The 19,168-nt window shown below is 40.7% G+C and overlaps 1 protein-coding gene across 2 annotated transcripts; it reads right to left on the reverse strand.

The window, feature by feature from the left end:
• Window positions 1-3,391: 3,391 nt before the first annotated feature.
• Window positions 3,392-18,848, reverse strand: LOC128699450 (uncharacterized). Of its 2 annotated transcripts, none has more exons than XM_053792209.2 (4): window positions 18,478-18,848; window positions 15,977-16,088; window positions 8,377-8,530; window positions 3,392-7,909 (listed from the first exon to the last, which is right to left on the reverse strand). In XM_053792209.2, exons 1-4 carry the CDS (start codon window positions 18,508-18,510, stop codon window positions 7,564-7,566), a joined length of 645 nt encoding a protein of 214 aa, XP_053648184.1. In that variant the 5' UTR covers window positions 18,511-18,848; the 3' UTR covers window positions 3,392-7,563. The 2 variants fall into 2 exon arrangements, with proteins under 2 accessions (XP_053648184.1, XP_053648183.1); XM_053792208.2 differs by lacking the exon at window positions 18,478-18,848 and adding an exon at window positions 16,336-16,493.
• Window positions 18,849-19,168: the final 320 nt, after the last annotated feature.

Genomic DNA, 19,168 nt, shown 5'->3' on the forward strand with positions numbered 1-19,168 from the left:
TCAGCTGGATTTCTTTTTAATAAATAAAATGAACAATTTTGAAGACCTTGGATACCTTAGCACATGGTTGTAGACTGTTTCTTAATAATCAGTTGTTTTTTCAGAGAAGTTTGAAACAGTGTCAATGAAACTGCCTCTTTATTGTTGCTGGCCCAGTGTTACAGTGCAAAACTTTCACCATTTTATGCTAATGACAATTTATATGTAGGTGAATAAGACACATGCAATTCTGGGCATCTTTATTGTGGAGAAGATTTGCCAGTGTGAAATATCTCCACAATAGATACTTAAAGAGTTGCAGTTGTATCTTATTCATCTACTTGTCGGTTTATAAATACAGTGGACCCCCGGTTTACGATATTATTTCATTCCAGAAGTATGTTCAGGTGCCAGTACTGAACGAATTTGTTCCCATAAGGAATATTGTGAATTAGATTAGTCCATTTCAGACCCCCAAACATACACGTACAAACGCACTTACATAAATACACTTACATAATTGGTTGCATTGGGAGGTGATCGTAAAGCGGGGGTCCACTGTAATTAATACATGGGGAGAGGGAGGTATTAGGTAGATGGCGAGAATATTTTGAGGAACTTTTAAATGTTGAGGAAGAAAGGGAGGCGGTAATTTCATGCACTGGCCAGGGAGGTATACCATCTTTTAGGAGTGAAGAAGAGCAGAATGTAAGTGTGGTGGAGGTAAGTGAGGCATTACGTAGAATGAAAGGGGGTAAAGCAGCTGGAACTGATGGGATCATGACAGAAATGTTAAAAGCAGGGGGGATATAGTGTTGGAGTGGTTGGTACTTTTGTTTAATAAATGTATGAAAGAGGGGAAGGTACCTAGGGATTGGCGGAGAGCATGTATAGTCCCTTTATATAAAGGGAAAGGGGACAAAAGAGATTCTAAAAATTATAGAGGAATAAGTTTACTGAGTATACCAGGAAAAGTATACGGTAGGGTTATAATTGAAAGAATTAGAAGTACGACAGAATGTAGGATTGCGGATGAGCAGGGAGGCTTCAGAGTAGGTAGGGGTCGTCCTCGAAAGGGTTGGAAAGAGGGGGTAAAGGAGGTTTTGTGGGCGAGGGGCTTGGACTTCCAGCAAGCGTGCATGAGTGTGTTAGATAGGAGTGAATGGAGACGAATGATACTTGGGACCTGACGATCTGTTGGAGTGTGAGCAGGGTAATATTTAGTGAAGGGATTCAGGGAAACCGGTTATTTTCATATAGTCGGACTTGAGTCCTGGAAATGGGAAGTACAATGCCTGCACTTTAAAGGAGGGGTTTGGGATATTAGCAGTTTGGAGGGATATGTTGTGTATCTTTATACGTATATGCTTCTAAGCTGTTGTATTCTGAGCACCTCTGCAAAAGCAGCGATAATGTGTGAGTGTAGTGAAAGTGTTGAATGATGATGAAAGTATTTTCTTTTTGGGGATTTTCTTTCTGTTTTGGGTCACCCTGCCTCGGTGGGAGACGGCCGACTTGTTAAAAAAAAAAAAAAAAAAAAAGTTTTTGTGTGTCATATTTTAAATCTGGTTAACTCATACTGGTATTAATCTCACTCTTGTGAACATTCCTGGTGTCGGGTGTTTTCGGTGCACTGTAATACATATACGTACATACATTATTTTTACAGAATTAATAATCATGGTGATAAAAAGCACTAAATCCATATACGAGATACAACACTACAAAAATTATAGTGGCAGAAGTTTCTCATGAAATTGCTTCAGTTTTAGGATACTACAAGTATTGTTATTTTAAGAACTAAACAGTACTTTAATGTACGTATTAAAGTTTTTAAATAGACACTAAATTAACCATATCACTGGTGGGGTTTGAACCTGCGGTCAGAGAGTCTCAAAACTGGAGTTTTGAGACACTGACTGCAGGTTCAAACCCCACCCATGGAATGGTTTGTTTGCAATCGTGTCATTACGATTTCGTGAGTCATGTAGACAATAAATTAATTTTTAACTAATTTATCCTCCATAAAGGAGGGGTTTGGGATATTAGCAGTTTGGAGGGACGTCTAAGCTGTTGTATCTGAGCGCCTCTGCAAAGACAGTGATTATGTATGAGTGATGGTGAAAGTGTTGAATGATGATGAAAGTTTTTTTTCTTTCTTTTTGGGTCACCCTGCCTCAGTGGGCAACGGCCATGTTAAAAAAAAAGTTTTCATGTCAGATGATTAAGCATATTGTTAAATTTATTGTACTGTATTTATTAGTATATTACAGGTAGAGTGATACAGTTGTATTATGGGAGAAAGAGGCAGAATTTTTGATGGTTCATATCTACATTAGATTTGAATTTCTATTTTTCATTTTTACTTGCAAAATGCCTATATTTCACATGACATCTTTAAGGGAAGCACCTTGATGCCAGTGAAGAGCTCTTGATCCAAGGAATTGGAGGCACCCTCCCTTTCCTTGGATCAAATTTGACTGCTTTTCATTCACTAGGCACTACAAACCCAAAGAGTTTAGGGCTTCCCATATGTATGCAATGATAATTCACACATCCATTAATTAATGTGGCAAATTCACCGACAAGAAAATGTAATGGGCCTCTATATTTTTTGTACAGTAGTTCTCCCGTATCCACAGGGGATATGTTCCAAGATCTACCGCGGATACCCGAAACCACGGATAGTAGTAAACCCTATATATAAGTCGTTTTTTATTTACATACTGTACATACCTATGATAAAGTTTAACCACTTCACTATCCATGCCATAATATTATGGGTTTGAAGTCAAGTGTCCATGCCATAGAATTACGCCATGATCTCACCTGATAAATTACACACAATAAGTGGAGAATTAGCGCTTTTTCAATGATGGGATGCACTTCGCAGCTTCTCTTAGGCTGTAAAGAACTGCTACCATCACTGCTTTTGTGCTTTGATGTCATTATTAAGCAAAAATAAGGGTATTTTTGGCTCACAGTAAACTGTAGATAGCAAACGGCAAAAACCGAATCCATGGATACAGGGGTTCTACTCTATATAGAAATTAAGTACGTACATGTTTAAAGAATAAATATATGATAGAGATTTGAAAAGTTTAACGAAGACATTTAAAAAAAGAGAGAGAAATGATATAAGGTAGTATATGATCACAAGGATGAGTATAGAATTACTGTCATGTACTGGGAGTGTATGGAATTTCTCCTTTTCTGTATAAAAATACTTATTGTAACTAAACCATGTAATGAGAGTTGTAACTTGAATATGAATAAAAAAAATAAATATTGTTGTAATATATTGTTTAAATCTAATTAAATCTTTTTACATATACATGTAGTAGGACAGTACAATATTCAAGTCATTGTTTGGAAAGAGAAGAGACTATGTTTAATAAATAAATGCAAAATATGTATATTAAAAACTTTTATTAAAAAAATATTTGTGGTACAAAAGCTGTGTATTTTACAATGATACTTTGTCATGTAAACAAAACAAGAGCTACATAGCTGCATTCTTATATACTGTATTAGAAAATGATTGTTTTTAGCAGTGTATGACAAGCGTGTATTTACATGTATCTGTTCTCACTACAATAAGCTTGAAATCGTAAGGTACAATACGTTGAATATATAATATATGTATGCAGTACCATAAAAAATATTCCTGCTACTCTTCAAAGAAATGCACCTTGGTAAAGAAGAAAACTTTTTCATACAATGGAAAATACATAAAAGTTGTACTGTAGGCAAAATGTTTAAATTATGGAAAATTAGTATAGGCTTGATCCAAGGAAGTGGACTTACCATCCCCTTTCTTGGATTGAACATGATTTCCTCCCATTTCTCCAGATACTATACAACCTCTATGGATTGAGCACTTCTCCATAATTATATTAATAGGAGAGGTCTCTATACTATAGTGTCCCTTCAAAAGGGGCACCTTGGTAGTGAAGGGCTCTTGATCCAAAGAATTGAAGCTACTCTCCCCTTTGATTGAACCTGACTGCCTCCTCTTCCCCAGGCACTAAAACCTACAGGGTTAGCATGTCTCCATGAATGTAATAATATACAGAGTTACACATATATCTGCTAATTTGCCTGCTCTTCTACAGTATTGCATTTATCATAGGAAAGCAGACTTATTAGCAGGCATTTCGTTATCTAAAAATGTTGTTAAGTCTTTTCTTTAAGTACAGTACAGTATATGGTAACTTAACACAGTTCAACTGTCTGGTATATGTATTAATTTTGTCAAAATAATTTTGCAATGCACATTACTACAGAATCATTGTGAAGCTTCCTAAAATGTAGAAATGAATTATACTTAAGATAATTTTTTTTATGTTACACCATCATATGTTTACTATAATTTATAACAATACAATTTATTATTATTAGCAATACAATCATATGTGCTACCCTGATCTTCATATTTTACAAGGTTAAAGCAGATGTTATGTTTACCTGAAAAATTCATTAAATTTTCAGGCTTTCGTCATACTCCAGTAAAAAATGATGGTTTTCCTATCACACTTCATCACACAGGATGGTTATCCAGTTGTAGTCAATCATACAGGAAGGTTCTGTTGTACTCCATCACACAGGATATTTTTTCAACTATAGCAATAAAATCTGTCAACCTGAGCCAAATTAGTGAAGGAACTTTAAAAACAGAAACAAGCAATAAAAAATTAAAAAAGAAATGCTGATGTGTATTATATTAAGTCCAATATAATGCGCTCAGCATCAATAATCTCCTAGGAAATGATTAATCATATTTTTTGCTACCTGATGACTTAACTGAAATTGATAATGAAACTAATAGATTGTTTATCAGTTACAAAGTTCACCTTATTATCAGAAGCTAACCAATTCATATTCCAGTACATATATACAACTCTGGCATGAGCAAACTTGGGACTTACCTAGACCAATTAAAATGCACATCTTCTTGTGATCAAAACACACCAGCACTAGTCAAGTCAAAGATTTATTTGCACATGATTCAATGTATGAACAGAAAATGGGTGACATCTGGTTGTGCATGCTGAAAGCCCATGGTTATGTAGAGCATTTTGGGCAAGTCTGAAGATGAGACGAGACATTATCCATTCATCACATCAAATCCAACATCTCCAAGCTTACGTGACACTTAGTAGTAACATACTTGCGCCTGTGAAGCATAACCTTATAAGGTACCATCTTATAAGGTGCATCAGCCATTAAGACTTGAACCTGTTCAGATAGGGAATAGTAAAGACATTTTATGGAAAGTTAGGTTCAGGGCTACTGCTGTAAAGTGAAATTCACTGTAAAGTGGTTGATGTCTGCCTGGAGCATTGCAGTGTCTGCAATGGAAGACACTGTCATGCATATTCGGGTGTCATCTACAAAGGAAGACACGGTGCTGTGGCTGACATCCTTGTCTATGTCAGATATGAGGATGAGAAACAAGATGGGAGTGAGTACTGTACCTTGTGGAACAGAGCTTTTCAGCGTAGCTGCTTCGGACTTTACTCTGTTGACTACTACTCTTTGTGTTTTGTTTGTGAGGAAATTATAGATCCATCTACCAACTTTTCCTGTTATTCCTTTAGCACGAATTTTGTGCGCTATTACGCCATGGTCACACTTGTCGAAGGCTTTTGCAAAGTCTGTATATATTACATCTGCATTCTTTTTGTCTTCTAGTGCATCTAGGACCTAGTGCATCCAGTAGTTGAGACAGACAGGAGCGACCTGCTCTAAACCCATGTTGCCCTGGGTTGTGTAATTGATGGGTATCTAGATTGGTGGCAATCTTGCTTCTTAGGACCCTTTCAAAGATTTTTATGATATGGGATGTTAGTGCTATCGGTCTGTAGTTCTTTGCTATTGCTTTACTGCCCCCTTTGTGGAGTGGGGCTATGTTTGTTGTTTTTAGTAACTGTGGGACGACCCCCGTGTCCATGTTCCCTCTCCAAAGAATGGTAAAAGCTCGTGATAGGGGCTTCTTGCAGTTCTTGATGAACACGGAGTTCCATGAGTCTGGCCCTGGGGCAGAGTGCATGGGCATGTCATTTATCGCCTGTTCGAAGTCATTTGGTGTCAGGATAACATCGGATAGGCTTGTGTTTACCAAATTCTGTGGCTCTCTCATAAAAAATTAATTTTGATCTTCAACTCTCAGTCTGGTTAGCTGCTTGCTAAAAACTGAGTCATATTGGGACTTGAGTAGCTCACTCATTTCCTTGCTGTCATCTGTGTAGGATGTATGCCTTGGGCATACATCGAGTGCCACCGAGTTAATCTGTTCTAGGCATAAGTTGGGGTCTGTGTTGCTTAGTCTATCTTCCCTGCTTATATCGTTTAGGACTTGGTTTACTTGGTCCCACTTTATGTTCTTGTTATTGAAGTTGAATTTGGTGAAGGCTTCCTCGTGGCTGATCTCATTTTGTCGGTCTGGGGCTCCGCGCATACATGTCTGAACCTCTATTATGTTGTGATCTGAGTATATTGTTTTTGAAATGGTGACATTTCGTATCAGATCATCATTGTTAGTGAAGATGAGGTCTAGTGTATTCTCCAGTCTAGTAGGCTATATTATTTGCTGGTTTAAGTTGAATTTTTTGCAGAGATTTAAAAGCTCGTGTGTATGTGAGTTCTTGTCAGAGCTGCCTCCTGGTGTTATCACTGCAACATTATTTGCTATATTCCTCCATTTTAGGTGCCTCAAGTTGAAATCCCCCAGGAGCAAGATGTTGGGGGCAGGAGCTGGAAGATTTTCCAGACAGTGGTCAATTTTTAACAGCTGTTCCTGGAATTGCTGGGACGTTGCATCCGGAGGCTTGTAGACTACCACAATGACTAGGTTTTGGTTCTCGATCTTTACTGCTAAAACTTCCACTACATCATTGGAGGCATTAAGCAGTTCTGTGCAAATAAGTGACTGCGATATACAGGCACAATTTTAAAAATAAAACTGGCACCTATGAACTCCAAGAATAATCACAAAGTCCTAAGATAAAGCCAGCACTGAATGTTTGAATCTGATCAGCAGAGGTTTTCTCAAGTTATTGCATGGAATCAATATCAAGAACATTTACATCACACTGACCAGAGTGCCCCTGCACACGTAAGTTTACTTAGGTACAGGTACACGTATAGTTTAATGTGTAAATTACCTAGGATAACCCAAAAAAAAGTCAAAGTAACCTATTTCCATTGGGGTCCTTGCATGAACCTTTCCCTGAATGCATTGAATCCAAGTGGATGAAGCATTTCCAAATTATAAATGAAAACCTTGGAGAAAAAAAAGTTCAAGCAAGCACTATACGGCACCTGTTCGGGGGAATACCTAATTCAGTGATAAAGCCTCTTCAAAGTACTTGCATGCTGTTTGGCTAAGTAAGCTTACTTAGACACAGGTACACCCAGGTACAATTATCATACATAGTTTAAGTTACCTATGATAACCCCCCAAAAAAGTCAAGAGTGATTTATTTCCATTGTAGTCCTTGTAATATCTTATTATTAAAACCTTAAACGTTAAAACAGCTAAGTAACTCAATTGTGTGAAAATCTTTCCATGAATATAATAAGTCAGGTGAGTGGTGCTGAAGGCAGTGATATTTCCGATCTGAGCTTCCTGAGTGAAGTTTCATCCATGATGGCCACAGCAGCCTCATAGCTGGGTGGATCCATGATATTTGAGAGAGATACAGAGTGTCTTGTGCTGGCGATACTCCTGGGAGGAAACACATTGCCTTGGCTGTGTGGGACATAGTTGTCAGTATGTAGAGAAGTGTGGGAGGTGGTGGCTGTGGCTGGCTGAAAAGCCATGAGGATGACACTGGGCTGTGTGCTGGGGTTATGGAAGGAGGTGGACCCCATGGAAGGTAATCCATCCTCCAAGTGTGATACCTCTGTTACTTCATTTTCTAGTGAGCTGAAATGAATAAGGAATAATGAATAACAATGACAACAACAATTATAATAATTATTATTATTGTGGTTAAATGGTACTTTTAAGTTATTCCATTACTAATAAGAACCCTTAAACGAGTAATGCTTGGAAAAAAAAAAAAAAAAAAAAAAAAAAAAAAAAAAAAAAAAAAAAAAAAAAAAAAAAAAAAAAAAAAAAAAAAAAGGTCCCCTCAAGGAAGGTTCCTTGATGTTGGTGAGGGGCTCTTGATTTAGGGAATTGGATCTGTGCTCCAGTTCCCCGAATTAAGCCTGAATGCCTTCCACATATCCCCCCCCCAGGCGCTGTATAATCCTCCGGGTTTAGCGCTTCCCCCTTGATTATAATAATAATAATAATAATAATTGGAAAAAGGCTCTTGATTGAAGGCACTGGAGTTATCCTCCCCTTACTGAGAGAGATAGGGGGGGGGGGGATGAGGAAATACTCACGTGTGGCGTCGGTAGCGACGTAAGAAAGATCTTCTCCAAGAAATCCTGTATGAGGGAGGGCGGTCCATGTTCTCCTGTGATGAGTCTTGGTCCTTCTGTTGGTTCTGTGAACACTTGCCCACTGCTGCACACACAGCAACTATGGTGATACCTCCTGTACAAGATACTACCATTAACACACATTGTAGCTGTAACATTGCTAATATCACCTCTCCTCTATAACATTTTTGAATGATTATATATTTAAAATGATTTATTAAAGATACCTACCTACCTTCACTGCTTTGTGACCCCTTAGGGTTAAGCATTTTCCCATAAAAACATTACTAAAGGGTGAAGGGCTCGTGACCCAAGGAATCGGAGTTATCCTACCCTTTATCCTATCAAACCAGATGACCTCTACCCCTCCCATCCCCCAAGCGCTGAATGATCCTTAAGGGTTTAGCGCTTCCCCATAAATATAAAATAACCTCCGGGTGTCCCTCTTAGCACCTTTCTGTCTGCTCTGCCAGTCTGTAGTATCAGGCTGTTATCAGCCTCCTGGAGTATATATCTTCCTTGTGTTCCTTTCCTCTCTATCTTATTTCCTTTTACTCTTTTCCTATTTGGGTGCTCCGTGGCTTGGTGGCTAAAGCTTTTGCTTCACACAGCAAGGTCCGGGTTCGATTCCCAGCGAGGGTACAAACACTGGGCGTGTTTCCTTACACCCGTTGTCTATGTTCACCTATACCTGGAGTTTACCTGGAGAGAGTTCCGGGGGTCAACGCCCCCGCGGCCCGGTCTATGACCAGGCCTCCTGGTGGATCAGAGCCTTGTCAACCAGGCTGTTACTGCTGGCTGCACGCAATCCAACGTACGAGCCACAGCCCGGCTGGTCAGGTACCGACTTTAGGTGCTTGTCCAGTGCCTGCTTGAAGACAGCCAAGGGTCTATTGGTAATCCCCCTTATGTATGCTGGGAGGCAGTTGAACAGTCTCGGGCCCCTGACTTTTCATTGGGGGATGTTGCATCGTCTGCCGAGTCTTTTGTTTTCGTTGTGAGTGATTTTCGTGTGCAAGTTCGGTACTAGTCCCTCTAGGATTTTCCAGGTGTATATAATCATGTATCTCTCCCGCCTGTGTTACAGGGAGTACAGGTTCAGGAACTTCAAGCGCTCCCAGTAATTGAGTAAAATGGGAGTAAAATGGGGAACCTGGGTGTTAGTCGACTGGTGTGGGTCGCATCCTGGTGCAAAACTGACCAAATTTGCCCGAAATGCTCTGCATAACAAGGGGCTTTCTATATAGTAGTATGTCACTGATGTCAGCTAGGCCTTTATACCTTGTACAAGTACTTGTAGAAATAAATATATTATTGTTAGTAGTAGTAGAGAGACCAGTGTGGTGGTGGTGAACGGTGATGTGGTGCTGGAATACCTGGAAAAACAGAAGGGACGTGCAACTTTGACCACCCCAGATACTGCCGTGCCCATATGACAACAGGAAAATGCAACCTCCCTTCCTGTAAACTTTTCCACCCTGAAATGTGTCACAGATCATCCAGACCATGGGACAACCTGGGTAGCCACAGCCACTCCAGAGAGTTTTTTTTTTTTTTTTTTTTTTTTTTTGCGCCCGGAAGGAAAAAAAGCTGGCAGGAAATGACAGAAATCGTACACCAGCTCCAATAATTTCTGGAGTGGAATCAAAGTCGATGGCCTCCACTCCAACACAACAGATATTAGTGCCAGGAAAAAAAGACCCATCTCCCATACCATCAATCCGACGACATTCATCTTTGCAAATATACAGGTCTAAAGCCAGTAACAAATAACAAAATACCTTTCATCAGTGGACTGCTTACAGAGTGAAATGTAATGTTCGCGGTTTTCACAGAGACCCACATAAAGGATCACTTGGACAACGAAATATGGATCCCAGGTTACAACCTATACAGATGTGACAGAGTGAACAGGCAAAAGGAAGGGGGAAGAGGTTGGCCTGTATATCAGAGTCACTTATATGTTCTGAACTACTAAATGCCTCAAATGAAATGGTTGAAGTTTTGAAGTTTCAGCAATAAAGATCGAGAACCAAAACCTGGTTATTGTGGCTGTATACAAGCCTCCGGATGCAGCGTCAAAACAATTTCAGGAACAGCTTTTGAAAATTGACCACTGTCTGGAAAATCTTCCAGATCCTGCCTCCAACATCTTGCTCCTGGGGTATTTCAACCTAAGGCACTTAAAATGGAGGAATATTGCAAATAATGTTTTAGCAGAGATAATACCGGGAGGCATACCTGGAGGTTACCTGGAGGTTATTCCGGGGATCAACGCCCCCGCGGCCCGGTCCATGACCAGGCCTCCCGATGGAGCAGGGCCTGATCAACTAGGCTGTTACTGCTGGCCGCATGCAGTCCGACGTACGAGCCACAGCCCGGCTGATCCGGCATTGACTTTAGGTATCTGTCCAGCTCTCTCTTGAAGGCAGCCAGGAGTTTATTGGCAATTCCCCTAATGCTTGATGGGAGGCTGTTGAACAGTTTTGGGCCCCGGACACTTATGGTGTTTTCTCTTAGTGTACCAATGGCGCCCCTACTTTTTATTGGCGGCATTTTGCATCGCCTGCCCAGTCTTTTACTTTCGTAGGGAGTGATTTCTGTGTGCAGATTTGGGACCATTCCTTCCAAGATTTTCCAAGTGTAGATTATGATATATCTCTCCCTCCTGCGTTCCAACGAGTACAAGTCAAGTGCTTCCAAGCGTTCCCAGTAGTTAAGGTGCTTGACAGAACTTATACGTGCAGTAAAGGATCTCTGTACACTCTCTAGATCTGCGATTTCACCTGCTTTGTATGGAGATGTTAATGTACAGCAGTATTCCAGCCTAGAAAGAACAAGTGATTTGAAAGGATCATCATGGGCTTGGCATCTCTCGTTTTGAAAGTTCTCATTATCCATCCTATCATTTTCTTTGCACGTGCGATCGTGGCACTGTTGTGATCCTTGAAAGTGAGATCCTCAGACATTACTACTCCCAGGTCCCTTACATTATTTTTCCGCTCTACTGTATGGCCGGAGTCAGTAGTATACTCTGTTCTAGTTATTATCTCCTCCAGTTTTCCATAACGGAGTAGTTGGAATTTGTCCTCATTGAACATCATATTGTTTACCGTTGCCCACTGGAAAACTTTGTTTATATCTTCTTGGAGGTTAACCGCGTCCTCAGCAGATGACAGCCTCATGCAGATCCTAGTATCATCCGCAAAGGATGATACGGTGCTGTGGTGTATATCTCTGTTTATGTCTGATATGAGGATAAGGAATAAGATGAAGATTGAGACACTTATGCAGCATATGGGAATCTTTATTCAGGAAACGTTTCGCCACACAGTGGCTTCATCAGTCCAATACAAAGAGGAAGGCGTAAGGAGAGGAGGAGAATGAGGTAATCAGTCCCTCAACCTGGAGTCGATGTGTTCAGTCCATCAATCTTGTAGAATGTGGAGAATGAGGTAATCAGTCCCTCAACCTGGAGTCGATGTGTTCAGTCCATCAATCTACAAGATTGATGGACTGAACACATCGACTCCAGGTTGAGGGACTGATTACCTCATTCTCCACATTCTACAAGATTGATGGACTGAACACATCGACTCCAGGTTGAGGGACTGATTACCTCATTCTCCTCCTCTCCTTACGCCTTCCTCTTTGTATTGGACTGATGAAGCCACTGTGTGGCGAAACGTTTCCTGAATAAAGATTCCCATATGCTGCATAAGTGTCTCAATCTTCAACTTGTCGGTTTTTCAAACCATTCATCACAAGGAATAAGATGGGGGCGAGTACTGTGCCTTGTGGAACAGAGCTCTTCACTATGGCAGCCTCCGATTTAACTCTGTTGACCACTACTCTTTGTGTTCGATTTGTTAGGAAGTTGAAGATCCATCTCCCCACTTTCCCAGTTATTCCTTTAGCACGTATTTTATGGGCTATTACGCCATGATCGCATTTGTCAAATGCTTTTGCAAAGTCTGTGTATATTACATCTGCATTCTGATTTTCTTCCAGTGCATCCAAGGCCATGTCATAGTGATCCAGTAGTTGTGAGAGGCAGGAGCGACCTGCCCTGAACCCATGTTGCCCTGGATTGTGCAGATTTTGGGAATCCAGGTGATTTGCAATCCTGCTTCTTAGCACTCTTTCAAAGATTTTTATGATGTGGGATGTCAGAGCTATTGGTCTATAGTTCTTAGCTAATGCTTTGCTGCCACCTTTATGGAGTGGGGCTATATCCGTTGTTTTAAGTGACTGTGGAATTTCACCCATGTCCAAGCTCCTCCTCCATAGTGTACTTAGGGCACGCGAGAGGGGTTTCTTGCAGTTCTTAATGAAAACAGAGTTCCACGAGTCTGGGCCCGGGGCTGAGTGCATAGGCATGTTGTCAATGGCTTTTTCGAAATCTATGGGAGTTAGGGTAATGTCGGAAATCTGGCATACATTTATGGAGTTTTGAGGCTCATTCATGAAGAAATCATTTGGGTCGTCGATCCTCAGACCGATTAGTGGTTCACTAAACACAGAGTCGTACTGGGATTTCAATATTTCACTCATTTCCTTGTTGTCGTCTGTGTAAGTCCCATCCTGTCAGATGAAAACTCGCACACACACAAGCTTTTAAATCTCTGCACCAAATTCACCTTAAACCAGCAAATAATAGAGCCTACAAGATTGGAGAATACACTGGACCTCATCTTCACTAACAAGGATGATCTGATACGAAATGTCATCATATAAAAAACAATATACTCAGATCACAACATAATAGAGGTTCAGACATGTATGCGCGGAGCCCCAGACCGAAAAAATGTGATCAGTGACGAGAGAGCCTTCACCAAATTCAACTTCAATAACAAAAACATAAGGTGGGACCAAGTCAACCAAGTCCTAAATGATATTAACTGGGAAGACAGGATAAGCAACACGGATCCTACCCTATGTCTAGAACAAATTAACTCTGTGGCACTTGAGGTATGCTCAAGGTATATTCCCATAAGGAAAAGGAGGTGATGTAAACTAGAAAGAGAAAGGCGCTCCCTATACAGGCGAAGACAAAGAATAACACCGGCTACAAGACGCCATCATATGTTGATGAGTCACAAACTATTGAGTACACACTACAAGAAGGCAATATATCTGCAATACGTAGGGAGACACTGGTCAGAGAAATAGCAAACATTGAATTAAAGTTAAAGGAATCTTACAGGAGTCAAGAAACGCGAGAACTAAAAGCCATAAATGAAATTGAAAGAAACCCCAAGTATTTCTTTTCTTATGCCAAATTAAAATCTAGAACAACATCCAGCATTGGGCCCCTACTTAAACAAGATGGGTCCTACACAGATGACAGCAAGGAAATGAGTGAGCTACTCAAGTCCCTATATGACTCAGTTTTTAGTAAGCCGCTAACCAGACTGAGAGTCGAAGACCTAAATGAATTATTTATGAGAGAATTTGGTAGACAGATACCTATCTGATATTATCCTGATGTCAAATGACTTCGAAAAGGCGATAAATGACATGCCCATGCACTCTGCCCCAGGGCCAGACTCATGGAACTCCGTGTTCATCAAGAACTGCTTTTAACATCCTGTGGAGAGGGAGCATGGATACTGGGGTCGTCCCAGTTACTAAAACCAACAGACATAGCCCCACTCCACAAAGGGGGAAGTAAATCAATAGCAAAGAACTACAGACCGATAGCGCTACTGTCCCATACAAAAAATCTTTGAAAGGGTTCTAAGAAGCAAGATCACCACCCATTTAGATACCCATCAGTTACTCAACCCAGGGCAGCATGGGTTTAGAGCAGGTCGCTCCTGTCTGTTCCAACTACTGAACCACTATGACAAGGTCCTGGATGCTCTAGAAGACAAACAGAATGCAGATGTAATATACATAGACTTTGCAAAAACCTTTGACAAGTGTGACCATGGTGTAATAGCGCATAAAATGCTTGATAAAGGAATAACAGGAAAAGTCGGTAAATGGATCTATAATTTCCTAACAAATAGAACACAGAGAGTAGTAGTCAACAGAGTAGTCTGAGGCGGCTACGGTGAAAAGCTCTATTCCACAAGGCACAGTATTCGCCTCCATCTTCTTCCTCATCCTCATATCGGACATCGACAGGGATATAAGCCACAGCGCAGTGTCTTTCTTTGCTGATGACACCCGAATTTGCATGAGTGTCCTCCATTGAAGGACACTGCAAGACTCCAGGCGGACATCAACCAAATCTTTAAATGGGCTGCAGAAAACAATATGAAGTTCAATGATGAGAAATTTCAATTACTCCGATATGGAAAACGTGAATAAATTAAAACTTCATCGGAGTATAAAACAAATTCCATCCACACAATAGAGCGAAAAACTAATGTCAAAAACCTGGGAGTGATCATGTCAAAGCATCTGCTAGAAAAATGACAGGATGGATAATGAGAACCTTCGAAATCAGGGACGCCAAGCCCATGATGACTCTTTCACGTTGCTTGTTCTATCTAGGCTGGAATATTGTTGCACACTAACAGCACCTTTCAAGGCAGGTGAAATTGCTGACCTAGAAAATGTAGAGAACCTTCACGGCGCGCATAACGGAGATAAAACACCTCAATTACTGGGAAAGCTTGAAGTTCCTGAACCTGTATTCCCTGGAATTCAGGAGGGAAAGATACATGATTATATACACCTGGAAAATCCTAGAGGGACTAGTACCAAACTTGCACACGAAAATCACTCACTACGAAAGCAGAAGACTCGGCAGACGATGCAACATCCTCCCAATGAAAAGCAGGGGTGTCACTAGCACGATAAGAGACAACACAATAAGTGTTAGGGGCCCAAGACTGTTCAGCTGCCTCCCAGCATACATTAGGGGGATTACCAATAGATCCCTGGCTGTCTTCAAGCAGACACTGGACAGCCACCTGAAGTCAGTACTTGACCAACCGGGTTGTGGCTCGTACGCTGGATTATGTACAGCCAACAGTAACAGCCTGGTTTATCAGGCCCTGATCCACCATGAGGCCTGGTCACAGACCGGGACGCGGCGGCGTTGACCCCGGAACTCTCTCCAAGTATACTCCAGGAGATACCTGGAGAGAGTTCCGGGGGTCAACGCCCCCGCGTCCCGGTCTGTGATAGCGATGTAGTAATATGGTGTTGAAATCAATGGGAGGTGACAAGTGTGATGGATGTTTCAAGTAGAGGAGGTTGTAGTGCTTGTACTGTCTCTGTAGGTGAAACATTAGTGTGACAGTGATGAGTTGTTGGCTTGAAAATGGGTGATGTGATTATGAGCAGTACTGCTGCAAATGGTGATGATATGGGTGTGGTTAGGTTAGGTTAGGTAAGGTTCGTCAGGAAACAGGACAAATGTTTCCTGACGCGGGTCTTAGTCAGATGATGACCCGCCTTTGGAGCTTTTGGTCATCTGACCGAGGCCTTCCGCTGGCTTACCGGTCCACCCCTTTAAAAATTATGGTCATTTCTAACCTTCCAAAAATAAAAAGGAAGAAAAAAGTGATGTATGGGTGTGGTGTTTGTGAGCGAGAACACTTACCTCCAATAAACAGCAGCACCAGACCCAGGGTAATAATGTCCTTCAAGACAAAGGACAAGCCGATGAAGGCAATGGTTCCAGACACTACAATCGTACTCCAGATGGCGCACCACTGAAAACAACATTCATTACAGAGATGTAAGTTTTTTCAGGTATACACAAATACAGTTACATAGAATTATCATACATGGCAGCATATGTGTACAGAACCTGGGATAACCCAAAAAAGTCAGAGTGACCTATTTCCATTGGCGTCCATTAAATACCTAATTATTATACTATAAAGGAGATAATATCTTATTAATATACTACAAAGGAGATATACTAGAAATAAGGTAAAATGAGTTATTTATACTTACATGTGTACTAGCTAAAAAAAATAAAAAAATAATTCTCTTCTCTGTCACTACATTCATTAGGCACCTTTTAGTTTTCTTCTTGAACTGGTTGATGCTATGACTGGCTTTGACATGTGCAGGTAGTCTGTTTCATTCCTTTATTGTTGTACAATAAAGGTTGTTTGAAGCCTGGCCAGTACGGACTGTCGATACCATGGCCCGACTACATCGTACTGCAGTTATACGCAGTTTAAATTATGTCACTTTCATGTGATAATGTGAGAAATCACGAAAGCGCTTGGAATTTCACTTTTTTTTTCACAGAGGTTTTGTATATTGTGATATCACTTGTTTACTGTGATCTTACCGCATACACACATACACGAAGCTCATGGAGCAGGTAGAGTCGACCTAGTAGCGACCACTGAAGAGGCGGGGCCAGGAGCTATGAATCGACCCATACAACCACACTTAGGCGATTACAATTAGGTGAGTACACACACACACATTATATATATATATATATATATATATATATATATATATATATATATATATATATATATATATATATATATATATATATATATATATATATATATATACCACACCGTCCACCAGTGTCACTGTGACCTACACACTACACCAAGTATGATATTTTGACGGTGATGTAAATGGTCTAGAAAACTGATAAGATGAATTCCGAATGAGACGCTTGTGCAAGAAGTCTCTCAACCTGCATATTGACAGGTAAGATAGAGTCAAGAACAATACTACCGGGTAATATTACGTGTATATACTTGGTGTGTACACAACTGTGGATGCTACTGTCATCTTAGTTAACTACACCTGCTACTTGTTTCTTTAAGACACATTATACGTCCACATGCAAGTTCCGCCATATAGTAGGAACATTGTTGACTCTGGGAAAATATTGCTTTGAGAAAAACTGATAATTAATACATTTTTAATAACATCTTTGAACGTTGCTCTTAACTTCCCGATCAAAGTAACTTGTTTTAAACAAGCAGCGTAATTTCTGACTATGCTGTGAAGATATGTTAAGTAGTATCATGTGGACAGACATAGTTAAGAGGACCACCGTCTTGCTCATGAAAATACCAGACCTGGACGTGACCACACTAGACCTTGTCATCAAGACCACACCAGACCTTGTCATCAAGACCTCACCTGACCTTGTCATCAAGACCTCACCAGACCTTGTCATCAAGACCTCACCTGACCTTGTCATCAAGACCACACCAGACCTTGTCATCAAGACCTCACCAGACCTTGTCATCAAGACCTCACCAGACCTTGTCATCAAGATCTCACCAGACCTTGTCATCAAGACCACACCAGACCTTGTCATCAAGACCTCACCTGACCTTGTCATCAAGACCACACCTGACCTTGTCATCAAGACCTCACCTGACCTTGTCATCAAGACCACACCAGACGTTGTCATCAAGACCACACCTGACCTTGTCATCAAGACCACACCTGACCTTGTCATCAAGATCACACCAGACCTTGTCATCAAGACCACACATAACCTTGTCATCAAGACCACACCAGACCTTGTCATCAAAACCACACCTGACCTTGTCATCAAGACCACACCAGACCTTGTCATCAAGACCACACCAGTCCTTGTCATCAAGACTACACCAGACCTTGTCATCAAGACCTCACCTGACCTTGTCATCAAGACCACACCAGCCCTTGTCATCAAGACCACTCCAGACCTTATCAAGATCACACCAGACCTTGTCAAGATCACACCAGTCCTTGTTATCAAGATCACACCAGACCTTGTCATCAAGACCACACCAGTCCTTGTCATCAAGATCACACCAATCCTTGTCATCAAGACCACACCAGACCTTGTCATCAGACCACACCAGACCTTATCAAGATCACATCAAACCTTGTCATCAAGACCAAACCAGACCTTATCAAGACCACATCAGACCTTGTCATCAAGATCACACCACACCTGGTCGTCAAAAACCACACTGGGAGCAAGTTGGAAACTAAAAATCGTTCAGGGCACCATACATGCAAATTTAAAGCATCCTACAAGGTAGAGGAGACACTGTATGCCCAAGATACACCACACACCTCAACCAGATGACACCAGCAGGAGGCTACTGTACTTACATCTTTGTTGTCGACCTCTGCAGGTGTTTCCATGACCAGGCAGGTCCTAGCCACGGTCCACGGTGCTGCTCCTCACGTCACGGTCAGGACTTGTGATTAATATCTCCAAGCCTTAATAATTAAGTACATTTTGTACCCAAATCACTGGCAAGATTAATGAGAGAGAACGATCCCTGAATGAATGCTAACACGTGAATGAGAAATGTTCCAGAGTTAAGCACCTATGAGGTTGCTATCAGTTAGGTTCACTTTCCTCTCAATCACGATCTAAAGAAGTAAATCTCTCGTCTCCAGGATCATGTATGGAGAATGTTAAGAGTGAGTGCAGGTACCAACCGCTCGCCAGCTGGCGCAACACTAACGAACCACTGCTCAGGGGACTCAGTCTTATCTCTCCTGGTAATTTCCACAAAGATGACACCATCATGAGTGTGTCAGTATTGCTTTCATCCGCCTCTGTTGTCCTTTAATATTCTCACGATACTTATATAAACCTAATAAAAAACCTGTTGTTAATATCTACACTTGTGACTCTAATAATTCTATAAATTCACAAGTTAATACCAAAACACACATATATATATATATATATATATATATATATATATATATATATATATATATATATATATATATATATATATATATATATATATATATATATATATATATATATATATATTTATTTATT

The sequence above is a fragment of the Cherax quadricarinatus genome, chromosome 61 (genome assembly GCF_038502225.1).
Source record: "Cherax quadricarinatus isolate ZL_2023a chromosome 61, ASM3850222v1, whole genome shotgun sequence".
NCBI lineage: Eukaryota > Metazoa > Arthropoda > Malacostraca > Decapoda > Parastacidae > Cherax > Cherax quadricarinatus.